The sequence below is a fragment of the Ictalurus furcatus genome, chromosome 17 (genome assembly GCF_023375685.1).
Source record: "Ictalurus furcatus strain D&B chromosome 17, Billie_1.0, whole genome shotgun sequence".
NCBI classification, from domain to species: Eukaryota; Metazoa; Chordata; class Actinopteri; order Siluriformes; family Ictaluridae; genus Ictalurus; species Ictalurus furcatus.
Window position 1 is genome coordinate 7,483,317 of NC_071271.1, and position 14,279 is coordinate 7,497,595.

General features: G+C 43.7%; 1 protein-coding gene across 3 annotated transcripts; it reads left to right on the forward strand.

Annotated features, from left to right (window-relative positions):
- The first annotated feature begins 432 nt into the window (after positions 1-432).
- auts2b (activator of transcription and developmental regulator AUTS2 b) lies at positions 433-14,161 on the forward strand. Of its 3 annotated transcripts, none has more exons than XM_053646632.1 (13): positions 433-1,401; positions 8,964-9,276; positions 9,383-9,606; positions 9,805-9,849; positions 10,033-10,128; positions 10,437-10,508; positions 10,737-10,766; positions 10,857-10,928; positions 11,108-11,246; positions 11,561-11,641; positions 11,731-11,814; positions 11,935-12,124; positions 12,817-14,161. In XM_053646632.1, the coding sequence occupies exons 2-13, from the start codon at positions 9,183-9,185 to the stop codon at positions 13,913-13,915; spliced, it is 2,226 nt and encodes a 741-aa protein (XP_053502607.1). In that variant the 5' UTR covers positions 433-1,401; positions 8,964-9,182; the 3' UTR covers positions 13,916-14,161. The 3 variants fall into 3 exon arrangements, with proteins under 3 accessions (XP_053502607.1, XP_053502606.1, XP_053502609.1); XM_053646631.1 differs by having other exon boundaries at positions 434-1,401; positions 11,105-11,246; XM_053646634.1 differs by having other exon boundaries at positions 435-1,401; positions 9,383-9,585; positions 11,105-11,246.
- Positions 14,162-14,279: the final 118 nt, after the last annotated feature.

Sequence of the window (14,279 nt, forward strand, 5' to 3'; positions counted from 1 at the left end):
ATATTTCTGAAATGCACTTTTTACCATCACAAGCTGCCATACTGCAGTGAGAAGAAAGAGCAGTGGCTGCATGTGCAGGCTATATGACTAAGTAGTTAGGATATATAGGAGTTATATATACTGTAAGGGTTTATGTAGGCTACACAGCATGCTTGAATGCCTTGGCAGTGGACATAAACACGTTACCTTTCTCGCTGCCAGATCAGCACACCGCTATTAATTATAGTGTGACGCTGTGGCACTTGACTGAGAGGTCTCTTTACTGTGTGAACCAGAACATCCTCATCACCATACCCAGCCTGTGCACACTCCCTCAGGCCATCACCTCCCTCTAATTAAAGAGGACACACTCAGTCTACAGACCTGTCTGTGTATGTGTGTGAGACCATGTTTTTATATATCGGTGGGGACCAAATGTCCCTACAAGAATAGGAATATCTGACAGGTTTGACCATGTGGCCGGTCCTCACAAGGAAAATGGCTTCCTTTTGGTTTGGGGTTTAGGGTTAGGGTTGGATTCAGGTGTAGACATAGCATTAATTAGCTGTGTGTGTGTGTGTGTGTGTGTGTGTTATGAGAGAGGGATGACTCGGAGCAGGTGTCTGCTGTGCTGGTCGGTGTCGTGCGCTGCCTGCACCCTGCTGGGCGGAGGGACAGAGAGAAAGAGGGAGGGAGTGAAAGAGGGAGGGAGGGAAGAGCACTACTGAGGGTGGAGATCGAGACGGAAGTGCAGAACAGCACTCGTCTTTCACCGACAGATCGTTTTCGCCCGCGTGCAGCCTACCTGCCTGGCGGAGACGCGCTTCGGCGGGCGGGAAAAAGCGCTTCCTTGAGCGTTGGACGCACGCGCACGCGCGCACTCGCGTAAAAGAAGGGCGGCCTCACGCGCTGCATCTTCTTCTTCTTCTTCTTCAGCGGACCCGGATTTAATCTGTTTCACTTGTGAGCCAGCTGGGAGAGACCCGAGTCTCCGCCTCTCCAGGGATTTGTTTGAATTTTTTTTATATTTTAATTTTTATTATTAAATGGATACGAGCTTTATTCACGATGGACGTGGTGATAAACGCCATTTTCCGGCCACAATGTCCTCGTAAATCCGAGGAATAACCGAAGGGGGAAAAGTCGTTTAACGGTCTCGTAGCTCTGCGGAAACACTTCGACTTCTGAGCGGCTTCTTTTGTCCTTCACACCGCACCAACTTTCTTTCTCCACTCGTGCTGGTTACGTGGGCTAGCTAGAGCCACACACACACACACACACACATACACACACACACACACCCTGAAGGATTGAGAATAAAGACACTTTGTTGGGATTTGTTGTGTTTGTGGATTATAACGCGGAGGAGAAGACCAGCCGGAACGTCATGTCTCTCTTTGTAGTGTTCTGTCTGTGACTCGGGTAAGTAAACATCAAAATGGCTTCAGTCAAGTCTCATAAAGTAAACATTTTAATATCGACACAGTCAAGTTCGGTTTTCGAGTAATGTTGAAACTAAAGGAGTATAATGCTGAAAGAAAAGAAGAGAGAGAGAAAGAGAGAGAGAGAGAAAAGAGGTTTCTGAGCTAACATCAGACCTGAAAATCTACTTCACAGTTTAGTTGACAGTTCAAAGTGCTGAAATCGCTGGATAACTACTAACCCATTCAGACTCTCCTGTCCTGTCAACATTTCATAATAATTCATTAGAATAATAATAATAATAAGGAGAACCTATAGACTGTCAACCTACATTTGTATTTAATACCATTTCTTTGTTTTTACCTCACAGTATGATGTTGCACGTGCACACACACACACACATATATACATACACACACACATACACACACACACACACACACACAGATATATATATACATACATACATACATACACACACACACCCGCGCACACACACACACACACACACACACACACACATATATATATATATATATATATATATATATATATATATATATATATATATATATATATAATATTTGTATATGTGTGGAATGAGATGTTTTGACTTGATGTTTGGTAATAACATGTTATAAACACACACAAAAGCAAAAAGCCACATATCTATTACACAATTAACATCACCTTGCACTGTTGGGGGTTCAAAAGGAAGCAGTGTATAATCTAAATCTAATGCCTCATGTTTTACTCATTCATCTCAGACATGTAGGTCATGACTTGGTTTATTTGAATCTAAAATCAAATAAATCCACACACACACACACACACACACACACACGCACGTGTCTAATAATGCTGTAAAACTACACAACACACCCCCTGTTTATTTCCCAAGGACAGACTATTTTGGATTTCACACTATGTAACGTGCATTGTATTACAATAATATGTGAACGTACTAATATTTTTATTAACGAGTTTTCTGTTAAATTCTCACCATGGAATTTTAATATATGTTAAGAAAAAAAAACTCCCTTTGTTTCTGAGAGTAAAGGAATCCACACAAGCTGTCATATTGGCGTAAAATATCACATAAACCCAATTACCTGAAATGGTCGTAATCTCTGCAGTCAGTATTGGCACAGATTTCAAGTTGCACACAAGAGCCCTGTTATAACCTGAACATCCATAAATGGCAAGGTCATTTTAAGTAGTTTCTGATCATGGCAAGTTATCTTGATTCCTCTTAACCAAGGACAGAGCTTAGCTGAGATTTAAACCATGAATAAACGGACTAGTTGACTAAGTGCAATCATTTACCCTGTTCATTTCAGGATGTTCTTTTCAGTGTAATTTATGAGGCCCTGAGACCTCACTAAAAGCTGTAAACATCATGCTGCTTAGGATATGTGATGTGTTTTATGGAGACATTTAATACTCCCGTAGATTATGAAACAAGGCCTAGTGGTTTGACATTGCTATAATAATGTTTCCACTAGATTGATTCTTCACTGGACAGCTCTCAAAGTACATAAAACATGTGGGTTCTTGCTCTGATTAAAAAAAAAACAAAAAAAACTCAGGCACCAGACTTTACTCCATTTGACTCGAAACATCTCGGATCTGTAATGTTAACGTATGCCCGTGTGCTGCTGAGATACAGAAACGTTATATCTCCTATTAGCTCTGAGCAGATGGCATGGTGAGAAATCCCCAAGGACCAAGGAGAAGACTGCAAAATGCAATATCTTGTTAACCAATTAGTGTCCTGATAACTTAAGGAAGTGTATGTGGTGAGCCAAGCGTGTGCTAGTAATCACTAAAATAATTGGATTGGAAGACAGCACCATTACCATGAATCATGTCAACATTATTGAAGATTACGGGGACTGTGTTACTCGTGACATTTTGATAAATGCGCTTACTAAAATGCATTTAATAGACAGTCATAAGAAGTAAAGTACGACCACTGATGTAATACATTAACATTTGCCTTGTGTTGCCTTTGCCCTTTAAGACTGCGAAAACAGAAGCACTTAAGAACGTAAAAAGATTATGGTTATACGGTCTCCAGTGTTAGTTAATGGTATTTAGGTCTTTAAATTAGTGACGGTGCTTTAGAAAAGGTCTTGTCTAGCACATATGTCAGCAGGGACCAAAGCCTGGCTTGCGACCCCAAACACCGATGGCAAGGCATGCTGGGATTCCGGGATCAAGGGGCGACCGCCAACCTGCTGAGCCAGGGCTCCAAACGAAACGCTAGTAGATGTGGATACCTTCCTCAGAGGTGTGAGGCATTAAAGCCCTTCCTTGTGACTAAAATTGGAGGCAGAACTCGGACCGACTGGAAAGCGTTTTCTTTTCCATAGCTGTATCCAGTTGCATCATATGGCGCAGCTGTGTCTTGCGAAGCCATCGTAGTTCACTTGAGTTAAAGGGCACTTGCTACAGTCACAGGCGATTTTCTTCCTCTTGGAGTCTACATTAATAGGACAGCTGTGACGATTAGCAAGTTTTAAAACAGCAATCTATAGATAACCGTGTCTATAATAGAATCTTTCATGATGTAACGTTTACTGCCATTTACAGTTGTATGACTCCAGTTTGATTATCCCCCAGTTTATGATATCTAATATCACATGGCACAGCCACTGTAACAGCGTAACTGAGCAATGTTAGTGGCTTTGTGACTGATAGCTCTGATCTCCAAAGCATGTAAGCTTTAAAAAGTTTAAAAGTCACGGGTTCATGCCCTGGTTGGGGATGGCCTAGTTACATTAGCATGTTGTTGATACGGGATACGTGTCTGTGCTGTTGGTATGGTGCTTCTGCTGAGGTACCATTTAAAGTAAGATAAGGTCCCAGCGGAGCTAAACCGCAGCTCATCCACTTGGCTGAATCCCAGCTGTCAAATGCTGACAGCTTCCCTCAGCACAGAAGCCTTACCTTGTCACTGCCTGGAATAACTGGAGCGGCTATTTGTGGAACTGTTTCTGGCCCCAACCTTGGTATTGCTCACGTTGTGTTGCAATCGGCCATGGCCGAAGGTTTTTGCGCCTTCGTAACGCCTGTGATCTACGTTATTAAAAGGACATGCCAGAATGTACGCAATCACGTAGGAGCACAAGGTTTCGACATGCTTTAGGAGATTAAACCTCACGTGTCCTGACGTGGACACCACCGATGTTATTGCAGTTCAGTTGTAGCTGCTTGTGTAGTCTATTTTTATGTTTATTTGATCACTTGGTCAACAGAAAGTCTTTGCAAAGGACTTTTGAAGAAGCGGTTTAATAATATGCCTGAAAGCGTTTGATACAAAATCCATTTCCGGAACATTCAGGGCTCTAAATTTTCCAAGAACTATGGTGAGGCATTCCAAGAAAGTGAGGGAGGCATTTGGCCTCTGCAGATTCATAGCCAGAGCTCTTAATGTGGAAAAACCAACATGCAGTGGAATGTCAAACCTCATTTAAAAGCTATGAATGGCCTACTCATAGTGGAATTGGTGCAAATATGTACAGTAGTAAAACTGTTATGTTTGAATGTGTAACCTGGAAAATATATATATATATATATATATATATATATATATATATATATATATATATATATATATATATATATACACACACACACACACACACACACACAAATATCTCATCTTTTCAATTTAAATTGGTGGGCACTGTAGCCATTTCAAAAAGTACATTGAAGAAAAAAAAAGTGGCACCAATGTTTAAATCACATCTCTAGAATCACATCTATTTTTAATTCATATATTAGGGATTGCTCACAAAAGCTTTCTGTTGCCAGGCCAGGAAGGCAGAGCTGTAAGTGCAGATTTAATTGCAGCTGGCTCATAGATGATGCATAGGAAATAACCCATCCAAGGCCACTGCATGATATATTAATTCGCAGTCCAGCACAGACATAGGTATGAATGTTAGTACAGACGGATCCTGGGAGACTGGAGAGCCTGCACAGGGTTCACATTGTTCTCGTGGTAACCTGAGCTGAGCCAGGCATGTGTGGAGGGGAGGGAGGGAGGGTGGGTGGGATGGTGTGCAGCCAAGGTGGACTCTGTTGAGAGATCAGCAAGACAGTTGCCCATTCGGGAGCTTTCAACGCGGCTCAAATAAATACTTTGACTACCTAACTTACGAGCGTTAAGATCCCCCACACACACACGTTAGAGCCGCAACTGCAGCAGCTCTTCATGTTGGCCCCGTGGAGGCGGCCTAGCCCTTTCTCATTTGTAAGGTCATTCTTTAAAGCCATCCATTATAGGGAAGGAGTGGAGGGAGTCCCTGGGGTCCTCTGGGCTGCAGATTGTTATACTAGCGTGCTAGGGGGGATTGGTTTCTAGGAAGCAGGCGGCACGACACATCCCAGAGGCATTGACAGCTATTGTGTGCATGCCCGCCCTACATCACTGCTGCTAATCTCTAACTGAGAGAAACCTGACCGCTAAATAATGGAAGAGCTCAGTGCCAGCGCACTCACCTATTTCCTGGCATGGACCGATTTGCTCGCCATAATTCATGTGTTCTTTTCAAAGTCTTCTGCCTTACATGGTACATTGCGAAAGGGATTATCTTCGATGCCAGGGCTGTCTCGCTCGAATAACACGGTATGTTTTATTGAACACTGCCATAGTTATCTCAGGTCTTCACATAATTGTCGAGACAATATTTACGTCAGCGTGTTAATAACTGCAGAACAAGCTTATTGGAAATTCTGTTCGAAATGTTATTATTTAAAACATTTTATATAGTTCCCTTTATATAGTGATTGATGTTAGTAATGTTCTGTGGTGCATTCACCATCAAACAGGCTTAGTGTAGAGGGAGGAGTGTGTTTGCTTGCCAGAGAGAGAGAGAGAGAGAGAGAGAGAGAGAGAGAGAGAGACATAAGCGAAGTCTTCGCTTAGACTGTGTGTTACCCTACACCACAGACAGTGAACTTTCAGACAGAAGTAGAGTATACAGAAAGAGCTCCCTGGTGCCTTATTCGAGAGCCATAGAAATCCACTGGAGGAAAATTTCATTAACTCAGCTCGTTACACTCCAGCTAGACTGCAGACTTTCCGCACTTAAAGCGGCAGATCTGCAAAGATGTAAAGGTTGCATTGTAGCGGATAGCTGTCGAGGACTCGAAGGTGTTTGATTTAACAAACTGAAAAAATCTCATTACACATATTCTTTTTTTGACTTTTTGATTGATTTCCTCCTGGTCTGGAAATGTTTTGAAGCGTAGATCAAAGGTTATTCTTGTGTTGCTTGAAAAAGAAACGCTGGGGAAGTTGCTACATCGAAGTGTCTGCTGCGGTGGAATGTAGTAACTTGGTGTAATACTTGAACGTTGGGAAAATGTTGCTGTATATGTGAGCAGAGTTATGGACCCCTTTAGCTGACTGGGCCTCATTCACAGCTAAACTAAAAGCAACGTGAGAAACTATAAGTGTGCAAGAACAACTGTTTCTCTGTTTCGGTCATTTGCCAGTTGCACTCAGGCAGCGCTGTCCACAAACCGTCATGTTGCGGGAGACTTTACAGGCTGTCCCTTGTCCAGCCGTTTCCAACGTAAACACTCTCTGACTTTCCTCTCCGTGTTTCCGCAAGCTTACCTCGAACCATTCCTGAGTCCTCCATCTTTTCTTTTCGTGTACACACAAACCTCTTCCAGTGGCTCCTTCACAAGGTTTTCCTGCCACTCTGAGCGGGACAAAAATGTAGAGAACAAGAGTATTTAACCTTCAGCTAATCTCACCTTTGTGTGATTGGAGGGATTAGGCCATTAGACTCAGCATGCCTGGGAGGTTTAGCTCAGTAATGGGGTTGATGAATGACAAAAACCGCTTGGACAAGAGAGGTGCCGATTGAAATAGGAAGACATATTTGTTGGTGGGCTGACAGCTTTGAGAAGCTTAACCCTAATACCTAACCTGCATCAAAGGAACATTAACGTACCGTGACTCGAACTGGAAATACGCACTTAGAGTCACAATAAGGAATTTCAGTAAGGGAAAGTGGCAGCTTTGAATTTTCTACATCACTAAAATGACTGTAGTCATTTTTCAGTCATGCTGCTTGGTCCAGAAATTTATGCATTGAACTGAATTTAAAAGGTTTAAATGGTTTGCAAACAAAGACGTAAAAAAAACTGTACAATGTTAGCTCAAAATATATTAAGTAAATGTATGTACTTTTTGAAAACACCTTTCTGAAAACCCTGATTAGGTTTAATTAAACATGTATTTATAAGAAAACAATTTATAATAATACCTTTAGCTGTATATTCAGTTCTTATAAGATAAGATAAGATAAGATAAGATGAGAAGTACTTTATTAATCCCCAGACGGAGAAATGTGGGTGTCACAGCAGCAGCAAGACAGGTGAAGAAAAAAAAAAAGAAGAGATAGTCAGGAGAACAATACAGGGATATATAAAGAATACATAATTGAATACAGAAACTGCAGAAACCAACCAGTGCCACAATTACACCAGCTCCAAAATGACACAACGGTGCACTGAAGATTATGTGGTCTATATCTCAAGTGCTCTGTCGCACAAAGGCATGTTCCTCGAGGCAGCAGTGCTCTTGTCTGCTGTTCTTCCTGGCGTTTCCATGCTCACCCCCCCATGGTTGCATCACCCTGCTTAATACAAACTGTTCACCAGGGGAGAAGCGACGCTCTGCAGAGGAGGAATAAGCTGTTCCTACTACTCCCTCCTCCATGGACCCCTGGTGCTTCCCAAAAGGAGCTTTACTCTAAGAGAGTCTAACCATCCATTATGGACCTCTCAAAAGACCTTTCACTCTAGATACAACAGGCTCCAGGGGGGGGAAAGGCCTGAATTGACAGCCCAACACAAAAGAGACTTACTGCTTATCTTCATGTGCATGAGTGGCATTCAAAGAGAGGTAATTGCAGGTTGTATACATCGGCAATCCTCCTGGGATTTCAGGCCTCCGCCCCATTTGCATTCACTATTGCCGCTCCCTTGGGAAGGTCCAGCAAATGTCAAAGTGACACCAACATTAGCTATTAAATGCTAGGTTTACTTTGAGCGCAGCAGAATTAAAAGAGCACGGCAGCGTAATGTCATGGAAAAGGTGCTGCAATAAAAGCAGAACGGCTCGCTTTTATTTTCCCTAACCCCTGCTTTATTAGCTCTTTCAAATGACATGGCCCTCTCTGCCATACCCAGCTCTCTGTTGCTTTTGTCCTGGCTGCATTACTGCAATGTGCTCTGTCCTGTTTAACAAGATTAAACAGATAGCATTCTACTAACATCCTTTCTTGGAACAACATGCTATCAGATGAAATTAGTGGCTTATTAGTGGCCTCATCCTAAATTAGGTTATTGTCCATAATGCAGTCTGACTACACTACACTGGATGTATTTTCGTTCCAATACAAGTGCACAGAGTCGGGCGGTAAACACTATGGGGGGGGGGGGGGGGGACACACGTTTTGATACTTCAGTAAAGTCGCGTAAAACGAAGACTGTAAAACGTTTGCGCTGACGGGATTTCATTCTGTCTCTTGCAGATACCAGTGATGGTAACGATCCTACACATACAAGGCCAGACGAAAGTGGGTTTGGAGATTTTACGAGAGGAAGACTAAAGTTCGGTTGTGTTTCCTGGTAGCAAACGAAAGCACGGGAAAGCATACAACATCTCCGCACACCAACTGCGCACGAGAACCTTCTACATAAAAGCGGTCATATAACAGTCCCTGTGCTCCTGGGATCAGCAGGATTGCACCATGTTTTCTCCAACTGCAGCCTTGGCTCCTCCTCCTCTCCTGACAGGAAATGCTCTAGCCGTGCCCAGTTCGTCTCCTGCAGGTCCCTACACAGGTACATCACTGCAGGCTTTCGATTAGACACCAGATTTGTGAAAGATTGCATTTGTGTATGCGACGTGTGTTTAAATTTTTTTTAATTATTATTGTTGAAATTACAGAGCAGGACCTGCTGCGCCAAGAGCTGAACTCGCGCTTCCTGGCCTCCCAGAACGTGGATAGAGGAACTCCTCTGGCTGCTCCGTCGTACCTACGCACCGAGTTCCACCAGCACCAGCACCAGCACACACACCAACACACACACCAGCACACGTTCTCCCCTTTCCCTCATCCGGCCATCCTGCCAGGCCCTGTAGCACCCCTGGTGCGTACCACCACCAGACGTGTGAGGATGAGTTAACGAGGCTGCTTTTTATTCTCCTAACGGTCACATTGTGTACATGTAACACGTGCAGGAGGGCTAGTGTGACCCTAGTTAGTGCTTCTGTAACAGTGACACTCTAGTGTATATGTTGTTGCAAAAAATGTGGTAGAAATGAACCTCGTCTGTGTGTAAAATAACATTTTCTTCCTCTCTCTCCAGTTTGACAAATACCCACCAAAGGTTGACTCCTTTCACAGGCACAACGTACGTCTTACAATTTTCATTCTACATAGAGCAGCTTTTTAATCTTGACTAAACCATTTTTAAGTTCATTAATCCCAGCACATCTTTCTAAAACAGCATTTGTAGAATTTTTTTTAAATGAAAAATTGCATTCTCATTCACCTCATGGACAAAAAAAATCCACTATCCAATCATCTTTTACAGTTACTTCAATCGTATCCATCAGTAATGCCGGGAATGTCTCCCATGGTGCCCCCAACAGGGATCTTCAGCTCTCTGCAGGGAGCCTTCCAGCCCAAGGTACTGAAGCACCACATACACACACCAACCCAAGTTATCCTCTTTTTACAATATTAAAAATGATTTTTTTTTTTTTTAAAACAAACTTTTTGCTCAAAATTAAGTTGAGCGATATTTAACATTGGTAGTGCTTTCTAAAACATTAAAAGAATGAAGTTTGGCAGATGAATTCATCACTTTGTTTCCTGTGAGAAATTTTATTGACTGACCTCTAGCATCAAAAAGACTAGATACAGAATTTTAAATATTTTTTAGTACTCCTGTTATACAGTATGCTTTTGTGCGACTTTGTGATTTTGTTACAATAGGCCTCCAACCTACACGATGTGGTTCCTGGACCGGGAGCAATGCCTCGTCCGCTCGTACAGAAGGAATCCAGAGTAAGCTTCCGAATGAATATTACCGTATTCGAATTATAGCTTCGACATGCAGTTATTAAACATGGCTGTGAAACCGGCTCGTCACCCGACTAAACTGATCGTAGTCCGAGAGCACATTTTAAAACGAACAAACGAACCTACTCTTTGCACGAAATAATTTCAATGAAGTTGATTTAAAGTACACAAGTGGACACTGAGCCAATATTATTTATGCCGATTCTTTTCCAGCTGTTGGACTCGGCGTGTCCGACACCAAAGGTACGAGCTACACCATGTCCCGCAGATAAAGCGTTATTCGATCATCTGTACAATCAGAAATATAGTCATTGCCCTGTTTCTCGTTTACAGAAGCCTGGGAAATGGTGTGCGATGCATGTTCACATTGCATGGCAGGTGTACCACCATCAGCAGAAAATAAAGGTACGTTAGCAGATCAAACATTGGCACTGTAGCACGACTCTTACGATGTTTGTTTTGGAAGCTGTTGCTCCGTCCTTCCTTCCGCCTTTCTCCATCTGCGTTTACCAGATCACTGATCTTCGGCTTCTGTCATCGCTACTCGAACGCTAAGCCCCTTTCTTGTGTGTGCATTTCAGAAGCAGATGCAAAATGAGCCACACAAGCTAGACTTTGGGTTGAAGCCAGAGTTCCTGAGTCGACCTTCTGGTTCAGGCCTCCTAGGAATGATCCAGCAGCCGCGTGACTTACCCCGCCCTTCCACCATCTTCTCCAGTGCTGGTAAATCATGGGGCTCGGTTATATACACCGTGACACGAGAGCAGACAAGCAGTAACGGACATTTACTGTAGAACAGTATTTAGCGGAGATCTAATAAGTCTGTAATATAACTTTCACACATTTCTAGATGAACTGGTCTCAGGATCACAGGATGCCCAAAATGTTTGGCGTGAATCAGACGTGGAAAATGATATTATCAAAATATTCAAATCTAATATTTATAGTAAATGCAATTTTTTTTAAGAAAATATAATAATAAATACGAAAGAAGAAAAAGATTTGTATTCTATTTTGACGAGCGTTTCTATTATCAGGTCCCACACACCCTTCAGTCTCTCCCTATGGATACTTACCCCATCCTCACACCAATCTCCACACACCCCCCTCTCATCATGGTAAGACTGGGTTCCCATGTGATTATTGTGTCATTCTCAGGTATCATTGTAAACACACATTAAAACATTGTATTGTTTTGAATACGTAGACCCTCTGAGTAAGGCACCAGCGTTTGGAGGCTTAGGAATACTGAGCTCCACAGCGTTCGGAGGGCTTGGAAATCCCACAATAAGTAAGTAATCAAAACTTTTTTCTTTTTTTGATTCTTCTTTTTTTTAAAAAAATTTTTATAGGCCTTTCCGAGTGTTTTAGATGCAAGGCAGAACAATCTAATCTAAAAAAATCTTTACAGCACCAAGCTCTGCACATGGCAGTAAAGACAGTAAAGCAGCTCCATCTTCAGCAGGACCTCAGGAGCCCTGGAACAGGCTCCAGCAGACACCGTCCTCTTTCCCTACACCCCCTGCTTGGCCCCAGCCCCCTGAACTGGAAAGAGTAACAGACAAGAGAGACTTTGCGCTTAACAAAGAAGAGCACGAAAGGTTTGAAATTATTCTTGATCTATTCTGCTCAATGGGAATGGACACTAAGGGCACTCCTATGGGCTTATTGAACATCCCATTCTAGATTTTGTTCCCCTTTTCTGTTATTATAAATTCCACTCTTCTGGGAAGGCTTTCCACTACATTTTGAAGCGAGGCTGTGGGGATTAGCCCATTCAGCCACAAGACCGTTAGTGAGGTTGGCCGAGGAGCGATGTCCTTGTGTGCAGTGCAGTCTGTGTTCCAGTTCATCTCAAAGGTGTTCAGTGGGGTTGAGGTCAAGGTTCTGTATGTACCACTTGAGTTCTTATACTCCATCCTTGGAAAAACCATGTCTTCCTGGCTTTAGCTTTGTGCACAGGTGTACCGTCAGGCTGAAACAGGTTTGGGCCTCTTAGTTCCACTGAAGGGACATTGTAAAGCTACAGCATACAAAAGGTATCCCATACAGTAGTGTGCTTTCAACCTTGTGGAAACAGCTTGGGGAAAAATCCCTCATATAGACATGATAGTCAGGTGTCCACAAACTTTTGGCCATATTTTTTAGTTTGATTCCCATCCACACTACAGAGATGGAGAAAACAGTGCAGTAATATATATAATATCTATGCGTACAAAGGTTTCTATAAAATTAATAGACTTTAACCCACACATTTCCAGTTTGCTTATGTTGCTTTACCTCGTTTTTGCAGAGACACGAAAGAGAAGTTAAACGCGAGGCATCTGTCACCTGCTAACACAAGCCCACAGCATCATAAGCAGACAGTACAGCCTTCTAGAGACACTCCTGAGCCAAAAGACAAGGACCGAGCCAGAGAACGAGTACAACCCCTGGAACCCCCCACACAGAGCGGAGAGATGGAGGATCAGAAGCACAAGGACAGTCAGCAAGAGAAGAAGGAGAAAACCGCTAAGGGTGACCAACGTCCTACAGAGGAGAAGGCTACTTCTGAGGACACGTTGTCCCCACAGCAACAAAGGATTCGAGTTGAGAGACGCGGTAGTGACGGATCACAGTGGGAGCCGGATGCAAAGAGGAGTAGACTGGAAGCTGAGCACGCAAAGAGTGTCCATGTTAAAGTAAAGGAGGAGAGGAGAGAGAATCGGGACTCTCCTGAAACCAAACCACCTTCTAAAGTCTTGGAGAAACCAGCGCAGGACCGAAGAACCCCGGGAATGCAGCCTTTGCCCATGTCATCCATTCCTGTGCCTCTAGGAATGACAGGATTTCCACATGGCCTGGAAAGGACTCGCTTAATGACACCGCTCGTTGGGATGAGCCCACTGTCTGGTGCCGAGCGATTTCCATACTCTCACCAACATTGGGATCCAATTCGGAGCATGAGCCGTGGTCTGGACATATCTCAGAAAGACCACGTTACCAAGGAGCTGCTGCTGAGGGGCGACCCGCTGCAGCGTGTTTATCCACGCGAACCGCTCCTCCACCCGCTGGCGCTGGAACAGCAGCAGAGGTGCCAGCTGGAGGAGCGCCATCGCCTGGCACTGCTACGTGAGGAGAGCGAGAGGAGCCGACTGCTGGCACTGCACCACCATGCCACCCTCGAGACCCAGCTGGCACATCCCGGCCTCCTGCCCGCACCCTACGCCGGCCCGCTGTTCCCGCGCCTGGCACTGCCTCACGCTGCACACTACGGCACTCTGAGCAAGGCTCTGCCTCCTGCAGGCTACATCCATGCCCCTCCACCCCCCCTACTGCATGGAATGCCCATGCGGCCCCCTTCTCCCAGACGGACTACGCCACTGGCGGACAGAAATGTCGAGGCGCCATGAGTGGGACACAATGAGGGCCTCACCGAGGCTGAGCCAAGCACTTCATCTCAAATACGTGATAAATATGGAAATGTACAGGGGCAAAAGCATCTGGGCTGTCGCCTGGATCCAGATTAAGTCTAGATTTTCGGTTACTTGCCGTGTCCGTGTCTATGATTCAGAGTTGTCCCCCCCACCCCAAACTTCCGCTACTCAATTCATTACCAGGAAACTAGCCCATCATTATTTTTTTTTGGTGAAAAAAATTAAAAAGAATTTTAAGAAAAAACCCCCAAAAGGCTCATTTATTTTTCGTTGGTTTAATATCGACTAAAGTAGACAACATTACACAATTGTTGTAACATTTACAACACAAATAATTAAA

Bases quoted from the DNA above. Each gene is read 5' to 3' on its own strand.
- auts2b (XM_053646631.1), top strand. From the start codon at position 9,183: ATGTTTTCTCCAACTGCAGCCTTGGCTCCTCCTCCTCTCCTGACAGGA. The intron at 10,129-10,436 runs GTACTGAAGCAC...TTGTTACAATAG, and splicing joins AGGGAGCCTTCCAGCCCAAG to GCCTCCAACCTACACGATGT. The intron at 11,247-11,560 runs GTAAATCATGGG...TTCTATTATCAG, and splicing joins CACCATCTTCTCCAGTGCTG to GTCCCACACACCCTTCAGTC.